This window comes from Coloeus monedula (genome assembly GCF_965178545.1).
Source record: "Coloeus monedula genome assembly, chromosome: 3".
NCBI classification, from domain to species: domain Eukaryota; kingdom Metazoa; phylum Chordata; class Aves; order Passeriformes; family Corvidae; genus Coloeus; species Coloeus monedula.
In genome coordinates, this window is record NC_138783.1 from 114,181,708 (window position 1) to 114,201,473 (window position 19,766).

The 19,766-nt window shown below is 38.2% G+C and overlaps 1 protein-coding gene across 2 annotated transcripts in view; it reads right to left on the bottom strand.

Moving 5' to 3' along the window:
* Positions 1–2,635: 2,635 nt before the first annotated feature.
* Positions 2,636–19,766, bottom strand: part of TRAPPC10 (trafficking protein particle complex subunit 10) — a 37,127-nt gene continuing 19,996 nt past the window's right edge. The window contains exons 10-23 of one of the 2 annotated variants that reach the window (XM_082277318.1): positions 19,582–19,658; positions 17,611–17,702; positions 16,241–16,381; positions 15,319–15,431; positions 13,723–14,237; positions 11,201–11,342; positions 9,767–9,925; positions 8,880–9,103; positions 7,962–8,062; positions 7,484–7,610; positions 6,615–6,785; positions 5,074–5,251; positions 4,479–4,673; positions 2,636–3,670 (exon numbers count right to left, since the gene is read on the bottom strand). In XM_082277318.1, coding sequence (XP_082133444.1) covers positions 3,432–3,670; positions 4,479–4,673; positions 5,074–5,251; positions 6,615–6,785; positions 7,484–7,610; positions 7,962–8,062; positions 8,880–9,103; positions 9,767–9,925; positions 11,201–11,342; positions 13,723–14,237; positions 15,319–15,431; positions 16,241–16,381; positions 17,611–17,702; positions 19,582–19,658 — 2,474 coding nt within the window. In that variant the 3' untranslated portion in view covers positions 2,636–3,431. Of the gene's footprint in view, positions 3,671–4,478; positions 4,674–5,073; positions 5,252–6,614; positions 6,786–7,483; positions 7,611–7,961; positions 8,063–8,879; positions 9,104–9,757; positions 9,926–11,200; positions 11,343–13,722; positions 14,238–15,318; positions 15,432–16,240; positions 16,382–17,610; positions 17,703–19,581; positions 19,659–19,766 lie in introns of both variants that reach the window. The other variant, XM_082277317.1, reaches the window with a different exon arrangement.

Here is a 19,766-nt window from a genome sequence, read left to right on the forward strand (position 1 = left end):
CTGTTCAGTCGTGCCCAGTATCAGAATGAGGAGCAATGGCTGTAAAATAAAACACAAGGAATTTCACTTCAACACGAGGGAGAATTTCATTATACTGAGGGTGGCAGAGCTCTGGAACAGCTGCCCAGGGAGGTTGTGGAGTCTCTCTCTCTGGAGACATTCCAAACCCACCTGGACGTGTCCTTGTGTCACTGCTCCAGGTGACCCTGCCTTGGCAGGGGGTTGGACTGGGTGATGTCCAGAGGTCCTTCCACCCCTGACTATTCTGTGCTCCTGTAATTAAAGTGAAACTACACTGAATGCCCAGTATATAGATGTGGAAGGTTTCTTTTTAAAGCAGTTTAATTGCAGTGGAAAGGATGTTGGTGGCCGGTTTGGTTCTTTTCAATTAAAGTGTAAAAATACCACAAAAATACGTAACGAAAAGAAAGAAAGGGAAGGGTAAGAGCAGATAGTGGAAAGACATCACCTCCCATGGATCTATTAATGAGACTTGATTGTTGTAGTCTCTATGTCCCTTGGTCAGAGTGATAAACAGTCTTGATCCTCTGGGGATGGGGGCCCACGAAACAGAAAGTTCCTCGGGTTATGTACATTCAGGTTAGCATTGGAACACCCAGATCCCTCCCCAGGGAGGGAATTCTACATGTCTGAGGCAAGACTGGGGCATGCATCACCTTCTGAGGGAGAGTTCCAAAGGGTGTCATGGGTGCTTTGGGGTCCTTGGTGGTCTCAGTCCCCTCCTCTTGGTTTTGCCCGCTCTGTGACCCCAGTTCTGCACCTGCACTGGGGGTTGTGTGGCCACCATGGACCTGAACAGCAAAACTTGCACCTGAAGGGTGCTGCCCTACCTTTGTATTTCCCACTGGAATGGTTAGTGGTGTTTGAGGCATAACAATCCATTAACTCCTTACTGTCCACGCTCCTTCAGCTGGGTCCCTGGATAATCACTCTCAGGTTTTAAAGTAGTGTTGCAAAATGTGGAATATGTCAAAATTAAGTTAGGATGTTCTTTGATGGTTGATCTTTGTATACTTTCAAGCCTAGTCAGCAAGGAAGGAGAATTAATCGGTGGAACAGAGAGCAGTGTCCCTTAGTTATGGATATCCTGGAACTAACGAGCTCTAAGGATGCAGTAGATCAAGATGGGGATGTATGTCTATGTATATGTTGCCAACGTGGCAACACGTATCCTATGACTAAACTATCTCCATTATAATACCAAAAGTCAGACCTACAGGGCAAAAAGACCCTGCCCAGGTGAAAATCCTCCCCTGGAGCATGCACAGAAAGCAGCTGGGATTGCACAATTTGTGTGGAAATTACTAACCATTCATAATAGAGGGGCTGCACTTGGGAGGCTGCTAACACTGAACTGCTGTTTATAAATAACAGCAGGAAAAGTCTGGAGGGGTGTGCTGGATTTGTGGAATACCATGGAGCCTCCAGGATTGTGCAATTCTGAAATAAATAAATAATGTGTATCTAATTGCACACCAGGTAACAAATCTGGTTTTCCCAGACAACAGCAGCTTTGGTTAAAACAGATGAATCAATCACTCCTCCAGACCAAACAGAACTCACAGCAGTGGAGAAGCTGATTTCTTTTTAAAACATGTATATTTAGAACTGTAACGCTTACAATTTCATTAAACAATCTTAGTACAATGTGTTTAATCTAACAGTATATTACAGAACAATGTGAAAAATGATTTAATAGCAAACCATGAAAATGGAATTAATAATACCTGCAGTGTCAAAGTCACTAACTTGTTACCTTTTCCAGTCAAAGAATCCCAGCAGTCATTCGCACTAAATGATGCTTTGGGTTTTATCCAGAATAAAATGGTATGATTTCCACAGAGAAAGGGCATTCCTTCACAGAAAGAAGATGCATAATAAGAACATTTTCAGCTAGCAGGTCTACTTTATATATCTATTTAGAATTTTTAAATAAAAAATAAATTTAAAAAAAAAAAAGTATAGACCAGTGCAGGGTGCCTATTCATTTTTCAACTTACTTGTGGTTCTTTTTGGAAAGAGGATTTGTTTTTTATTTCCCCTCTGTAATTTAGCAGAAGAAGAAAAAAATAACAACAATGAATTTGTCTAATGAGCAGCTCCTCACTTTAGTTTTGCTGACAAGTATTTGATGTGGGACTGTTTCCTCTGTGGAGTCTGTTGACAACGCACCATTATAGATCTGCAAGTAGAAAAGGTCATTCTCACATTAAATGCACAAGTTTCAATATCAGAAGCAGGACATCAGAAGAAGTTGTAATTTTTCCAGTCACAGGTGGATTTGCAACATTCACAAAAATTACACTTTTTTTTTTTTTTACATTTTTTGTATTTACATTTCAGATATAAATAATGAAATTCTTTAAGTTACATGTTTTAACTTTGCTTCACGATTATTCTACATCTGCAAGCTTTCCTATATCAAACCAACCTCCTTCTTTCATCATGAATGCACAAGTCTGGCCTCTAATCAGTAATAATTACACTAAGCCTTTATGATGAAAGGTTGACTGTTCAAGTATCACATCATACTGAAATTTTTGCCCCAACTTAAAAACTGGGGCAGCAAACCAAGCCACTTGGAAATGGTAATAAAAGAAATTAATCTGGGAACTCAATAAGCCAAATAATTTATTATTAAATTCTATCAATATCTTTCTTTGGTAAGAAATATGCAAGAGGATGACCCAAAGCCCACCCCAAAAAAAAAAAAAAAAATCATATAGTATGTGACATCACAGTGTCTACTCTGTGAAGGAGAAAGCCTCAGAAAATTAAGGAATTTTGTTCAGTTAAGATTGTTTATAGCAGTAGCTCTTCCATGCATCTAGGTATGCAAATGATGGAAGTTTAATATAAAATTGCAATGGCAGGAATTAACAATGATCAAACAAACAAACAAAATAAAACCAAACCAGAAAAGCAACTGTTACACCAGTGAATGTGCTGTTGTATGCTCTGTTATGTTTCTGGCACATGTGTGAAAAGCCTGTAAATTATTACATAAAAATTCAAGATTTGGATAATTATATCATCCAACTCTACATTCTAAAATATGTAGGAAGCATGAAACAAATCTCTCAGCTGCCCGACAAAAATAAAGAAGTGGTCCAAAGATTTGGATTTTTTGCTTTTTGTTGCCCTGTGTTGTTGTGATGCAGGGATGCGACTGCAGGGAGAAAACCCAATAGCTGACACAAAACATACTAAAGTGGCAATATAAACTAGCTGACACAAGCCTCACTGTACACTTAAATTGATACAATTGTCTGGTGCTTCCATGGCCAGTACACGCCAGTGCCACAGGTCTCCTTGGAGTTAATGTTGCAACGAAGACTGAGCAGGTCATTATCCCATAAAGTGCTTTCATATCCAGTTCCTAACGGGTTCCTGGTCTCTGCTCCGAGCTGTCACGTGACGTTGACCTCCAGAACGTGGTCGTCCTTGCTGGGAATGACAAGGATTTGCATCCCTGTGCTGCTGTTGAAGACCTGGCCCGGGGAGAAGGGCTGGAGCCGGGGCATGGGCAGACCCTTGTGCTCCCCACTGGCTGTGGAATGCAGGCTCCCCCTGCTCCTGATGCTGCTGCTGTCAGCCTGCTCATCCACATTCTTGTCCACAGACAGGTTGTCATTTTCAATCCAGCTATCTGTTGGAAACAAAAAAACCCCCACACTTTTATTCTACCAATTAACTTTAACAGGGCACTTCAGAGCCCAGTCAGTCAGCTTAACACATGTTCACAGTTATTGGTCATCTCTGCTGAGGCAACAGTCTGCATGCTTTTGGCCAGCACCAGATGTAACAGAGTGAATTACATTGCTTTCAAAGTAGAATTTCAGCAGCATGACCTCACATCTGTCACAGGCTACAGGGATGGACACTGGCAGCTCCACTGACAAAAGCTATGTTGCTTCTACAAGTGAATTCACACAACAGCTCTGGGACTCCTCAGCAGTACAGATAAATACTCTACATGGCTGTGGTAATTTAAACTCTTCATCTGATCTGGTTTATATGCCACAAATTTTCAGCAGTTCTTTTATTTTGTACTTAATCCCTTGAAAACTGGGAAAAAATTTCAAAGCTAGTGAAGGCACACAATTTACAGAAAGGGAAACTGCAGGATTAGGGGGTTATCAAACAGCTTTCACTTGATTATAAATCCAGTGACAACTAATTTACACACTAATCTTGAAAGGAAATATAAGAGAACAATGCATTTATTATTCCTCCTCAGCGATTTAGGTGGTAACCCAAATTCAAAGTTCCCATTAGAGCAAGCTTCAAATCAGGACTGTGAGTGAAGGTAACAAAGACACCTATGAGCACCTGGTCCATATATGACCAAGTCCATCTATTGTCAATATATTTCTTGCCTGCTTTTCTCTTTACACAAGAACACAGAGAAAGCAGAGTAATTTCTGTAAGTAGCCATGCAGTCAAAATGGCCTTACCAGCATCAAGCTGCATGGAGTGAGCAGAATGGTGAGGGAGGTATTTAAACAATCTGACATCAGGGAAAGGCAGATACCCAGCAAACAGTGGCATCACTTCCATGTGGACTTTGTGAGTTGCTCGAGGTGCTACAGGCATAGAAATCACTCCAGAGCTTTTTCCACAGACTGCCCAGTTACTACTGTTGTCAACAACTGCAAGAATAAAGAGAAAACACTATAAAGATCTTCTGTGAAAAATGGAGAACCCTCAGGATAGTTTTAGAGCACTTTGAAAATCTGCCTTTTAGCAGTATCTAAAAGCCCACCAGCTTTTATGTGTGAAGAGCTGTGCAAGGTAAGAAAACAGCCCTAAACAGAAGGGACCATAGTTGGGCCTCATGCATGTATCCATCCAATCTGAAAAACATTTCTATTCCAGTGGAAGGTAGATTAATAAGGAGAAAATAAAATATTCCCAGTCTAGCAAAATGCAAACTGCTTTACTGAGCATCTGTACCCACAATACTGGAATATATAGCAAGCCTGGCAGATGTCATTGTCAAGAAAAAATTAGGAGGAAATTTATCAAAATGCTTAAGAAAAATACTCTTACCTTCATACATGAGTTTTGTTGTGCAATATCCATCTGATTCTGTTAATGCTTCATCTCTGTCAACCTCGGAGAGCTCAACAAGCCGGGTGATGGACACCTCTAAGGAGCAGAGCGAGCCTGTTTTACAGTACTCTGCATCCAAGGGTGGGAAGATTTCAGTCTTCACATGGTACAATGTCTGTCAGGAAGAAAACAGTGCTGTTATCAGGAAAAAGGGGGAATTCTACTTGTGTTTAAATTGAACTGGACAGTGGGTACAGTATCAACTTAACTTTACATGTAACAGACACCTCCTGTTAAATCTTCTTAATGTGAGAATCACTTGTAAGTAACGTTCACTTCATTATGTTGCTCAGTTTAGGAAAATCATAGAACATGGAATCCTGGAATGCTGTGCAATAGAAAGGACCTTAAAGATCATCTGGTTCCAACCCACCTGCCATGGGCAGGGACACCTTCCACTAGATCAAATCAAATTTGATTCAATCTATTTTTGATACCAGCAGTGAGAATACCAATTTTTCCTTCACTTCTGTGCTTTAACACAGCCTTTCAATGCTCCTAAATTGACACTAATCTTACTATTTAAACAATTTTTATCAGTTTCTTAGCTCCTCTCTTTACACTACAGAACTAGTTTATCCCTCTTCCTGTCATAGTCCCTGGAATATCAGTGCCCACATTATCGAGCTGATTTTTAATTCCTACACAATTAAACTTCTGTCAGAAAACCCCCACTGTTTAACACAGGTAGTTGTCTTTAAAAACCCCATGAAGATACTGATAGAGGTGCCAAAAATGGTTGTTACATGCCAGTAGGCAAACACCTGAAATAGTGCTTGGGGCCAGTTTGCAATAAGCAGGAAGAAAACACTGAAAACAGACAAAAGGACTTAACAGAACAAAAGTCTTCTCATGATGCTGCTGTTTACCCAAGCATCACAAAGGGTAACACTGAATTTAGAGATGAGATTAAATAATGTTGATATAACTTCCTATTAAATGAATTCTACCTAGCCTATGAGCTTCCTAGTTGATCAAAGGAATTAAAAGTTTATCCATAAAGGGGAAGAAGAAACATTTCAGATAATGGCCTAGAAAACCCTAAATATTTCATCTGAGAAGCTCATCTCAAGCACTACAAAAAACAACTCAGATGCTTTCAATAGCAAAGATATTTTGGAAATTGCAATTTGCTTTGGAGAGCACAATCTTAAGCCAGCAGGGAAAAAGCAGCTCAGTAATCTGCAGACAATCTCCATGGCACCAACCCAAGAAGGTGAAAACAGTAAAAAAATGGAACAAGATTAAGCTCAAGTGTTATGGTCCCCACCACATTCCTATGGTAAGGATATGTTTCCACTGTATCATATCAGGCTGCAGTTCTGTCACTCACAAACTGACTTTCCAATGACTCTAAGTAGGTATCAACCTCATTATATAAACAGAATTCTTCTAATGTATTTCTTGATTTTCCCTTTCCATTTATTAGGAAACCATATTCAGTTGAGATATGCTACCCTATACTTAGGAGTACTTACAAAAAAATTTTCCACTTGGAATTCGTAAGTGAACGGCTTCAGGGTAAGAGACTGTTCTTCAGAGGTAGCTGGACAAAAGCTGACTGAAAACAGGCACTGCAAGGAGAGAGGAAGCTCTTTTGTCCACTTCAATTCCCATACAAAGAATATTGATTGCTTACTGTACACGACCTGGAAGAGAATGTTTAGAGTGTTAGCTCCTTCCTTCCTCTCACAAAGAAGGGGAAATGCACACATGCATATGTTTGTCTGTTCTGACATTGGGACAGTTTATAGAAACAAACTCAATAAAGCATTAGGGAAATATGCAACCAAAATGACTAACAGTGAATCTTTTTCACAATGCACATCTTTTTAAAAAGGAAGGATCCATTTCACTGTCAGAATCAAATGTTTTAAAAGGAAACACTTCACATTCAAATGTGCCTGAAAATATTTTCATCTAAAGTCAAATTTAATAAAATTATAGTATGTTCTTATATACTTTTTCTAGCCACCAAGAATGAACAATTTAATATGTTCAGGCAAGGCTGAAAGAAACTTCAGGGTTGCCCAGGGAAATTGTGTATGCCCCACATCCCTGGAAGTGTTCAAGGCCTGGTTGGATGGGGCTCTGAGCATCCTGGTCAAGTGGAAGATGTCCCTGCCCAGGGCAGGGGATTGGAACTGGATCATCTTCAAATCCCCTTCCAACCCAAACCATTCAATGGTTCTATGGTAAGAAACTGTTCTGCAACTGAACTGGCTTACAGCTATTCCAGTATTTAACTGGAAAACTGTCTCTACCTGATTTTTTTTTTCCTAAAACCCAATAACAAACCGCAACTGTAAGATGAAAAAATTCTATAAACCACCAAGTGAATTTTTACCTGTTGAGATGCAGGGTTGAGAGGTACCAGCTGCAAATCTGTACACTCAGCAGAATTTTTTAGGCTGTAGTCTGAAAGCTGGAAACAGAGTTCTGACAAATTCTGTACACAGACTTGCACATATTTCCTGGAAAATACGACACAGTTTGCTCAGTGAAAGCTGAAGAGTTACATTGGAAGAGTCCATGTCCATGAAACAAGGCTGTAAAACATCCTCTTTCATATTAAACAAAACCAAAGAACTACACAGAAACAGCCTAACTGGGTTTATCCCATGGTCTTACGTCCAAACCCACAAATTTGTTTTATTGTCATGAAAGAACATGAGAGGAGATGCACATGCTTCCGGGGGGGAGACAGTAAAAGCCCAACTTAAATATTTAAAAAAAAAAAAGGCTGCTATAAATATGAGTTATGAAAGCCCAGCTCCATACTTTGTAAGAAGAAAGAAACAATAAATAAATAATGAGTACATTACCGTTTGCCAGCTGACAACAAGGAATGCTTGGCATTAAAGGGTATGCAGAATGTTAATGCAATAATTGTGGAGTAAATCGACCAAGGACAATCAATGGTCACCTGAAGAAAAAAGGGAACACAGTTCTTATTTGCAGTGGTCTTTGGCACAATGATTCTGGTTTTCTTCTCCTTTCTAAGCAAGGCTTTTCTCATCAAGTGTTTATATCTAATGCTTCCAGGAGGGGAAGAGATAAAAATAAAAAAAATCAGTATGTAAAAACTAATCTGAAAAAATACAGGGTTTTGTTAGCCTGTGAGTGGGATATGAAATCTCAAAGCAGTGTTTCCTCTAAGAGCTGACATACCCCGTTCTGAAGACTATAAATAAAGGAAGGGGAATAGAAGAAAGAAAAGATAAAAGACACCAATGGCATCTCAGTACAAAAACTTGGTAAGGGTCAGTATCAAATAAACTGCTATAAGATCTATTAGTCAAATGTCTTTATAATAATTTAATATATTAAATACAAGCTCAAAATATTTAAAAAAATGAATTTAATGTATAATTGTTTTAATTTGAAGCAGCATACTTGACTTTATCTTTCCCATAAATCAGAAGCTGGAATTGAAAGACCACCATTCCACCTTTTACAGAAACACAGGTACCCTCCATGCTTTGCAAACTGTGTTAAAACACTAAAACTCAGATTACTAGCCAAGGGAACAGTTGACAATTTATTAACTGCAGTGTATATTTCTGGTTATATTTACAATTTCTTTACATTTGTAACATCTGCTATGGTTTTTGCATATACATCTTTTGAAGAAAAGTAAGTTCCAAACAAGCAAGTTCCCCCTCACCACCACTTGTATTTTGTGAAGTGTTTACCCCGTGATCAAATACATTTCATAATGAAAACTACAAGCTACATCTTACTTTTTGATCAACAGTAGCCATGCAGTTGTCCTGTTTCTGCTTCTTTCTTCTGTGACTTTCTTTATTTGTAGTATTTTCCTTCTCCACTGCAGATTCCGTGGCTGATGGCAAATACATGACTTCTAGTTCAAATTCAATCACATGATATGCAGGAGCCACTGGCAAGCTGATGCTTGTGATCTTTTCTGATGACTGAATCCTTAACGATGACTCGGAGATCTTTTCTATAGTTGTGTACAAAGGGAAAAAAAGAAATTCATAGAAAAATATGTGGTGCCATAACCACTTCCTAGCTAGGTTTGCAAAAACAGCAATGTGAAACCTTGTTATAAAACAGTAACCTCTTCAAACTAGCTATAATCTGCACATGTTAAATATTTAACTTCTCAGGAGTAATGCTCTATCCTTCTGAAACTGCAGGAAGGTAACCACCACATTCCACATAATAATTCTCCTTCTAATCTTCAGGAAGAAACTAAGAGGGGAATTTAACAACAAACTTCAAACCAGCTGAAAAGCTACTTTAGCCCATCATATGACACTTAAATAAGTTTTTACAAAGTGAAAGCAGCTCGTTAAGTCTCATAATTTCACTTCAAGCAACCTTGGAGACACACACATGCAGCAGCTTCACGTGCCTTCTGAATTTCATCAACAAAACTAAAATTGTCCAGCTATGTTTGTAAAAGTTCATACTATGATTTTGAGGGTGAAAATTTAAGACATTTCTTGGACTGAAGTACTCAGTTGCAAATCCCTATAATTGTTCTTAATAATGACTACTGACAAACAGTTCCAGTGTTCTTAATATTTCAAGTACAGGCTGCTTCAGAATCACTGAACTTGTCAGCCTTTCAAAGGTGATTCATTTTTACTACCTGGCTTACCCCTGGTGTTGGAGTAGATCACTGCCTTGCTCTCAGGGTGGTACAGGATGGGCATGGCATCCGCATTGCTGAGCTGCAGAGTGTCCCCGCTCTTCATGGTGTAGTGACCAGTGGTCACTGTGAACTTCACCTTCTGGGGAATGCCAGCCAAAAGGCTTTCTGAAGGACAGAGCAGGAATTGTTAACAGATTCCAGTACACAATGCACTAAGGCTTGTTAGCAAACAGCTGGTCACACACTGGGGTAACTTAAAAGTGTGAGGTTTTGGTGTTATGTGACACCTTAAACACAGCTCAGATACAACTTGTGGGGAAAACAGTTGGTTTCAACCTCAGAGCCCAAACCCAATGCATCTTGGATGGCTTAGATGAGCTGGCTCTGCAGCACAGAATTCAGTGAAATACAATACCCCAAAGGATTTACTAAGCTTTTGAAGTCCTCCAGGTTGCAGACAGCTCTGTATTTTCGCACCTGTGATGCCAGTCATACCCACATGCTGTTATTTACATGATCAGCCTAACAGGAATGCCAGTGTGCACACAGAATCATGGCTATCAGTTTCACAGGGGTCCCAAATTTCATTAATTCCCAATAGACCTGTCCTTCCTTCGCCACACACTGCAACCCCTGTGACCGAAATGACAGCACAAAATTCATATTAACTCCTCAGCTGCAACACTCAATAGCCTGAAAATAAACCACTATTAACTTCCATTTATACACTTTAATAAACACTTAAACACTACAACAAATAGTGTTCAGCTATCCCTGAAACCAATGCATGTATTCAGTATTCATTTTTAATAAGTTTATATTATTATCTCTAGTAGAGAATCCCATTTCTTACTTACTTCTTATAAATATCAAAGGGACTGTAGCATTAAGTTGGGAGGAATTTCTTCACAGAAAGGGAGAATAGGCATTGGAACAGGCTGCCCAGGGAGACAGTGGAGTCATTGTCCCTGGAAGTGTTTAAGGAAAGACTGGATGTGGCACTCAGTGCCATGGTCTGGGTGACAAGATGGTGTTTGGCCACAGGTTGGGCTCGATCCCAGAGATCTTTTTCAACCTAATTGATCCTGTGATCACAAACCTAACCAGTAAGGAGCTCAGTGAATTACAAATGTAAATATTCACTTTTAAGCAGTGAGGCAGCTCTAATCACATCTGGTATTTCAGTGACACTACATGTTCAAGTCAGTGTTCAAAAGTGACACTGTGTGTCCAGAGCCAAGCACTGGAATCAGTTGTTCAAAACCAGCCATCACTGGCAGGACATTATGATGGAAAATTTGAAAAGCAAGGTTATATTTTATACTCAAAATGCAGAGTAAGGTGAACTGAGTAATACTGAAGCCATGAAACACTTTCTCTAATGCCACAGGAGCACGAGAGGAATCATCAAAGCAGCTTCAGCACAGCCACTGTACCTACCAGTCATGGGCTCCACTTTGAGCTGGGGCTCCTGGGAGTACACATCATACTGCACGATCGGGTAGATGTGAAGAAGGACAAACTGCACCTTTCCCACTGAAGTGCACAGCTGCCTGAGCGTGTATGTCCCAGGTTCTTTGGCCTTGGAAGAAAACATTTGAATGGTTTTTTTAAGAAAATACTTCTAGAACAAACCCTTTACTAAAGACCAGCATGTTTCCATCTCATTTTTATAAGGTATTTTGGATTTGCAAATTAAAACTGCAGATATGTTTTCTGAGTAAATGACAAGATTTGCACAAAGGAGCACCTTTTGCCCCACTGAGATAGAAGCTCTAGAGTGCTGTCTGATTCAAGAGAAAACATCATAATTAACAAGTACTAATAATCAGAACAATTCATGTAGTAGCTATGCTGCATATTTGTTACTTTGGGATGTGTTTTGCCTTGTTTGTTGGTTAGTTCCCCCCAAAGTGCAACATACATGAAAAAACATTATTAAGTACCTAAACAATAGCTGTGCTTATTTGGCTAATTCATAAAAACAATTATAAAATCCTACAGCATTTATGTAAGGCACAGCTTTCAGCTCCAGCTACTGATTTCACACATTCCCCACCACACACCCTGAGCCAATGTGTACAAGAAAGTAAAACATACATATTTCATTTTCAACTCTTCCCATACCCTGAGTAATGGGATTCTGGATGTTTCTCGGTAAGATTAAAAACAAAAGGAAATCTTTAACACCTGCTAGTATATTTATTCTTTGCTCTTAGGGACTGCTAGGGAATGGGAAGTGTTTTCTTTTTTTTATGTGTCACTTTACCAAGTATAATACATAAATACCAATGCTGGGTGTAATTAAATAAGTCTCCAAGTTATGGAGAAAAGCTGTACCAACTCTACATTCAAACCTCATGCAGGTATTTACATAGCAAATCCAGACTGAAATTCAGTATTATGCATTTTGACATTAAAGTCACTACATTTTAGCCCTAAAAAACCAGAAAAGCATGAGTAAAGTAATTCATAATATATACATACTGGTCTAAAGAATTTAGACAATGCTTTCTGATCTCTTTTAAGGCTTGGAAAAAAATACTGGAAGATTGCTGTCAGCATAAATAATGCTAATCTTAAATGTAAGGGCTACAGAGAGGATCAAAGTCCCTCTGGATCACAGAAGCACAGTCATTCCTCTTCCTTCAGAAGTGGTGCAATTAAGCATTACTTTAAGAAAATTCAGAAAACATGCTGTCAGCAGTTTCTATGCTCTGGCCAGCTGTGTAATCCAGTAGAAGTTACACAGTGTATGACTACAATGATAATGGATTTTTAGTAAATATTTTGCAAATACTGCAAATTTAGAGACACTTTCATTTTTTTATCTAATAATACACTGTTAAAATAATAACATGCTCAGATTTTCCCTTTAAGGATGGGTAAATCATGCCTTAAACAACTATATTGTGGGATTCACGCTGAGTAGTCTTCCCAAGCAAAATTCGTTTCTGGAAGGAAAGGTTGGGAAAATAGGAAAATTATAAATGCAAGGCTGTCCATCCTCCACTGGCCATCAGATGCACAGCAGAACCAGGCAAATTCAAAGCACAGCTCTATCTGGCTTTTCATTCAGATCTCTTCTGGTGTTTCCAATTGCTTCCTGATCCCACTAAGCCCAAATGCCTGCTCAGTGCAGTCCCTAACAGCTTTCCTCTAGTAATGCTCCTTTATCTGAAATCCAGTTTTACATACATGTTAATTAATTTTACAGAAAACGGCATTTCCAGCCACCAAGGCCTCTGACATGTCAAAATCCCATTAACTTCTCCCAATACTTTGAAAGGATGAGAAACCTCAGAAATTAGGTTAGTAAGTAGTTCAAATGACATTATTGCCGTTCCACAGATGATAACTAATAACTAATTAGTTAGTTAACTTAGATGATAAGATGACTAATGGGGACAATTTTAATTCTAACATCTTCTAAATTCAAATACTTGTAGCTGATCTCAACTTCTTACAGGAAGGTTTACTACATCCACCAAGTGAAAAATTATTCTACCACCCTCTGCAGAGAAGAACAGGCTGTCAACCAAATTTAACCACACAATCACTTACTAAAGGGCTAGAAAAAGAATCCACATCAAAGCTTTTAGACATTATTCTGAATGAGCTCAACAGTGTATGCAGACTTCATGAGCAGTACATTATATTACATATAAATTTATCCGTGTAATTTTTGGCAGCAATAGTCAAGATGTTTAAAATAAGTTTAGGAAGGCTGACTCAAATGATTTCAAGTAGAAGAGTCATCTGTATGTTTTAGCATAAATACAACAGCAACCTTGCAAGGGAAATGATGGTGCAGAACAACAAAAAGCTGTTAAGGGGAATGGATGATCCAAGTATAACAGGAAGCAATACAGGCACCACTCACCAGCACAACGCTCTTCCTCAGCCACTATTTTTAATTCTTCCTTCACGAGTGCTACAATCACCCAGCTATGAAAACATACCTGAATATTGAAGGTTATTTTATTGTCCCCTGGTTCCAGTGTCAAGTTGTTGCACTTCAACACATGAGCCCCATCTTCCAAAGTGAGCCCCGAGGGCACGTCCAGGGAAGTGCTGCTCTCCTGCCTCCGCAGCAGCATGTGCGTGTTTTTGCAGATGATTCCTGCTGTGTTCAAGGAGTTGTCTGAGGGGCTCCGCTCGTACATCTCACACAGCTCCAGGGCTGGCAGGTTGTTTCTTGACAAAGGCAGGCCTGCAATTTCATTTGGGAAGCTGATGACACCGTTGGAAGTTTTGTGCTTGGTGAGCCACTCGGCTGTTTTCCTGTAGCTGTTCTTCTCAATGCTGAAGTGAACATGGATGGCAACCTGGTCCACCCGGACAGGGATGGGCATTTGGCTCAGCAAAGTCAACTCAATGCACAACTTTCCACCCACGTGGACAACAGCATTTGGAGGGTCAAAATGCAGAGTTTTCAGCTGGGCAAAGGAGTGCATAGGCAAAATAACCTTTTGACCTGGAAAGATAAAAACAGGGATTTTATTATTCTCCAGTTTTATTATTCTCCAGTTTAATTATTCTCCAGTGCTGCTGGAGATGAGCAAATCTTTTTCTCTTAAAAATTGAAACCCTGGAATTAAATGGATCAACAACTTTTCACAATGAATCATTTCATAACAAATCAATGCTTTCCAATTTTTTATCTTGCATGAGACTTCAAGATGCTGAGATTTGTTTTCCAACAGTTACTTCGACTACAATTTCCACATCCAGGCTATTAAAACCAACTGAATTAAGAGAGATTGTCCAAGCAGAAGTTGAACATTTCACTAGTACAGAACACAGCAGCATTAAGTGACAAACTTCCCAGAGCTTGTACAAGTTTCAGAAACTAATAATCAGGCTGGCACCTTGAGCCAGCAGCTTTTCTATGAAAGGGGTTTTCATTCTCTTTTCTACATTCCAAAAACAACCCTGAGGCAGTACCAAAAATTAATTAAGAATCAAGTCTAAAGTAACATATTACTTATGGTACATCTATTCATTAAGAAAAAATGTCTGCATAAAAATAAGCAGTCTTCAGATCTACAGGAAGTACTCCCTAAGAATTTGAATTATGATTAATATCTGTCAAGAAGGTAGTACAGAAGCAGCATGAAGAATAAAGACAGGAAATGGGATGGACAAAATAATAACCTGCAAGTGGTTGGGAACAGATCTAACATCAAAATCCAGGAAGTACCATCACAGAGCTGCCACTTGCATGCCAGCAATGAGAGACAAAGATAGGTTAGGAATTGAAAAAACCCAACACACAGTAAATTATGGGCTGTTAAAGCAGAGAAATATAGCTGAAGGAAAACAAAGACTTTGCAGTATTCAGGATGAACATGTTAATTACCCTTTTATCTTTGACTATTCTTAATTACTGTAGATTTATAACTGGAGATCACAAGTTTAGAAATAATAATAAAATAACAGAAATACAAATAACAAAAAGTAGAAATAATAACAAAATAATGAACCCAAAAAAAAAAGGCCTCCCCGTCTACCTTTAGGGAACAACCAGATGCTTAAATTTTAAGACCCAGACTTACCTTGGTTCTCTGCTTGCTGATTGGCAAAATCTAGTATTTCTTGGCAAAATCTTTTGCGTTCCTCTTCTGTTAGGTGATTATCACCAGCTAAAAGGCTGCTTGTTTGGAGATAACTAATGAAGTTAAGGAACCACGAGGGAGAAACCCAAAAACAAAGACATTCAAGTACTGCTTTTCTGATCTTTAGAGACAAGACCTGCTGTTATCATCACACTTTTCCACTAGACAAGAAACAATGGAAGATTTACCATTTTCTGAGAGTACTGCAGAATCCCAATACTTCTTCTGCAGATGTACTAAAAATATGATCCATTATTAACCAGTGCAATCTTGCCTCATCTAAAAAGATTCATGAGCATAGAAAATTCATTATTTGACAAAAATAAATGCAGTGTGCAAGTTCAAGACACAGTGTCTTGCATTACACTGCCCAACATTTAGCACTAAATAATCTTGAGTATTCTATTTTATTCCAATGTACCTAACTGAGAATCTGCCAGCTGTTACAGCATCACTTCCATAACCAAGTCATAAGACATTCTTTACAATTTTAAGTGCTGGGGATATAAATGATCACTTGAATATTTAGCTAAGAATGCAACAGAACTGGCTCAGATTCTTTATGAGCATTTGCACTGAAGCAGAAAAATTTAAGCATGTTTAAAAGTGATGTGAGAATTTGCAAAGGAGGCTGACACGTATAATGTGTGCCTTGTTCTAAAAGCACACAAACCAACAAAAAATCAGCACAACAGAACAACCCCCAAAATAAACTCTACGGTATCAAATAACTCAGCTGTTTCAGCTCAGACTCAAGAGCAGTCTCTGCTGTTAAATAAAAGTTAGAGATAAGTCAGAAAAATAATCCCAAGCCTCATTTTCTCCAGTTTTGATTGTTCTGGATCTGCATTTTAGAGGATACTTTTCTATCTGCCCAAGCTGTTTCTGACATTCAGCCAGCTGCTTCCTCGTGTGTGTGACCAGCAGTGCCCAGCCCTCAGCAAGGTAGGTTTTCAGTGCTCCTTGAAGATACACCTCTGCCTTCTGGGGACCTTTCTTCCTCCTTGGAAAATAAAGACATGAGCACAGAGCAATGTAAGAAACTTTTCAGCCATGAAAACTGTCTACATCTTTTCTCAAAGTGGTGATGGGGGAGGAACACCAAGTAAATGCAGGACAAACTGCAGTGAACCACTATGATCTTTAATTTTCTGGTAACAGATAAACATATGGGCCTTCCATTACTGCAATTCCCTTAAGCAAGTAGAACTGCAATTAATGTCAATATTCCAAGTCAATGAAAGGCTTTATATCCAGATATATACCAAGTTAGAGGAAATGAGGTGAAAATACCTCCCACAAATGAAACAAAAGCCATCTAAAGCTTCTGACAGTTAACTAAAAATTTGCTTACTCAAAAATTCTAAAGCAGAAAAAAACTTCAATGAAAATTTTATCACCACACAGCAATTCCATGGCAGTATTTAAACCTAACATTAGTCCCTCAGCTGAAAATTTAAGTTCATTTAGGAGAACCTGTTGCAACTTGGAGATCAGACTGCTTAAGCAAACATTGGTGGGAAGCATGCCCTAACATATTTTCCAAAAGAACCCCCAAAGTCTTCTAAATAAGAAAAACAAAAAAACATGATTAAGTACCTAAACAATACCTGTGCTTATTTGGCTAACTCATAAAAACAATTATAAAATCCTACAGCATTTATATAAAAACAAAATGCAAGAGGTTTTCTCAGTGGATTTTAACAAGAGAGATAAACACAAAAATCCATATTTGGAAATCAGGAATAAAATCACTGTTTCACAGGAGGGGAAACAACCACTTTGCAATGATAACCTCAAATATGAAACGGATTACTCTCCAAAGACATGTTTTTTCTGGCTTTTTTTTAGATAGATGCAGTCCATATATGTAGTTAAGATAACTCTCCATTTACTATAGCCTGCTCCCTAAGGAGGCTTCTGACTTGTTTTGAAGTTTATATTTATCTTTCCCACCCTTTTTTCCCGAGAATAAGAAAGGATCAAGCTAAAGAACATAGGATAGTTAAAGGTAAGAGTACAAAATCACAAGATGAGAATTAAAATTTGTTAAAGATTGCTATTTTTTTGTTTGTTTTTCTTTTCTCCTGAAATACAACCTGAAATAGGGTTTGTTTACATTTTAAAAAATACTTTTTAGAATTCCTTTTTAAGTACAGCATATCTTCCTCAGGGAAAATATTCAAACTTTTCAAAGGCAGTGCATTTAAGACATTTTAAAGAGTCATTTACATATAAAACTCTGCCAAGTCCTTTCCCACAAGCTTAGCTGAGCGAATTCTTCCAATATTTGTGTACATTTCAATGGTGGCATGGGACAGATCCTGTTTAAAAGAAAAGAAACCATTATAAGCTTTATGTATTTTTAGCAGCTATATGGTATTTCACACAAACTCATAGCCAGTGACTCTTACTGCAACAAAATGCCCAGAATGAGTCACATTTGCCCTGAGCACACAACACACAGCAGTTTGTAACAGGTCACCTTCACTCCTCCTGCACTTGGTCATTATCCCATATCTCAAAATGCTAATTTATAATCAGAATAATTATTTTCACAAGAGTGCCTTAAAGGAATTTTGCTTGCATTCCCAAATTGAAGTGTATCCCTCATCTTTAGGAGTAATTTCCTATGCAGCCACAGTGTCCAAGTGTCACCTTCTTCCCCCTGGCTCACCTTCCTCCCCTTGCCCTAAGCTTTAATAACAGCAGCAAACCTTTCTCACAAAATTAGCAGTTACAACACACACTGACTGTATTCAACCACCCTATTTCTTTCCAAAGTCGAAAATAACCTCTGGCCAGATAAATAAAAATATAAAAAATACATCACATCATGACAGCACAAAGGGGAATGGCTTCAAACTGAGAAGATTTTTTTTTTTTAAATGCAAATAAATTATCTTAGCTGTGTCTGGAATTTTTAACTAATTCTATGTTCTTCTCCACTGAATACAGGACAGGATTGGATTAAATATGGGTATGCATAAAATGTACATATTTACGTGACAACTACACAGAAGACAATTTTTTATAGTGCATCTGACATCTGAATTTCCATTGCATAAAAGTGCAGTCATAAATACAAAGAGAAATGGCAATTCCTCTGGCAAACACTACAGATCCCACTTAGTTCCTTATATTTAAGAAGTTACTGCTGGGCTTAGCAGAGACTTCAGGTGTATATTGGAACTGAATTTGTAAGAACAACTAGCAACTCTGAAGATTTTAATTTTGATTCAGCTACACAACTAGTCCTATAAATAAATGAAGAACAAAAGTGAAACCCAGTATCTTCAGACAAAATGTTTTGAGATTTTTTTCTTTTCATAAAACTTTGCAGAATTAACTATCAAATAGTTTTCATGTTAAAAAAAAAAAAAAAACCAAAACATTTTCCTTCCAGTTTTCCCCAGAAAACTTTATTGGCAGTACTGCAAATCTGAGAAATTTTAACAGAAAATTATTTAAGGAAAAAAAACCAAAACAAACAACCCAACAAAATCTGTCAAACCAAGCACCCCCAAAAATCAAACACATTCTTGTGACAGTCAAGGTTTTTTTGCTTCATTTAACAATCTTCTATTTGAAAAACAGAACCAGCAAAACAAAAAAAACCTGAAATCATTACAGTGGCTCCTCAGCAGGGGAGCTGTCAGGAAATAAAGATGCACAACATTAGAATACACATTGTGCCTCAATCTATGCCAGGTACAACCCTATTATCCACAGATATCCCATAGTTTATATGGGAAAATAAATCAAGAGTAGAACTTTAATCATGTAATACTCGTTGCAAAATGCAAGCCCAAACCATTTAAAAGGAAGCTGAATTCACACATCAATATTCTTCTGGGAAAAATTCAGTTAATTCTGAATTTAGGATAGCAGAACATGATAGGAATGACATTGGCTTTTTTAATATCTAAGTATATATATACCTACAGATAATAACCTCCAGCTCATAACTGTAAATATTAAAGTTAATGCAAATATTTGAAACTTGGGGCCCCTACAGGGTTCTAGCTGTGAAACAAATCAGCCTTGCTGCGTTCAGTATGCAAGAAATAACCTTTGATACCAAAATATGGAAATACAGATTTCTGTTCTCAATTCATCTTCTCAGGCTTGAAAACTCTGGCCCTATTCAATGCACAATGGAAACATGCAAAACCACTATAAATAAGCAAAACTCATACTTACTAAGTAGTGTTTTTCAAAAGCTTCTACAGATGATAAGGCCTCTTTGAGTTTCTTGTAAGGGCTCTGTGATGCATTGGCTTTAGAAAAAAGCAGAACAAGAGGTGTCACTTACAAATGCATTTTTAGAAGAGTCTGTATGCACTCCATCCCACCCCATCCCTGCTTCTTCTCCAGTAGAAAGTGGA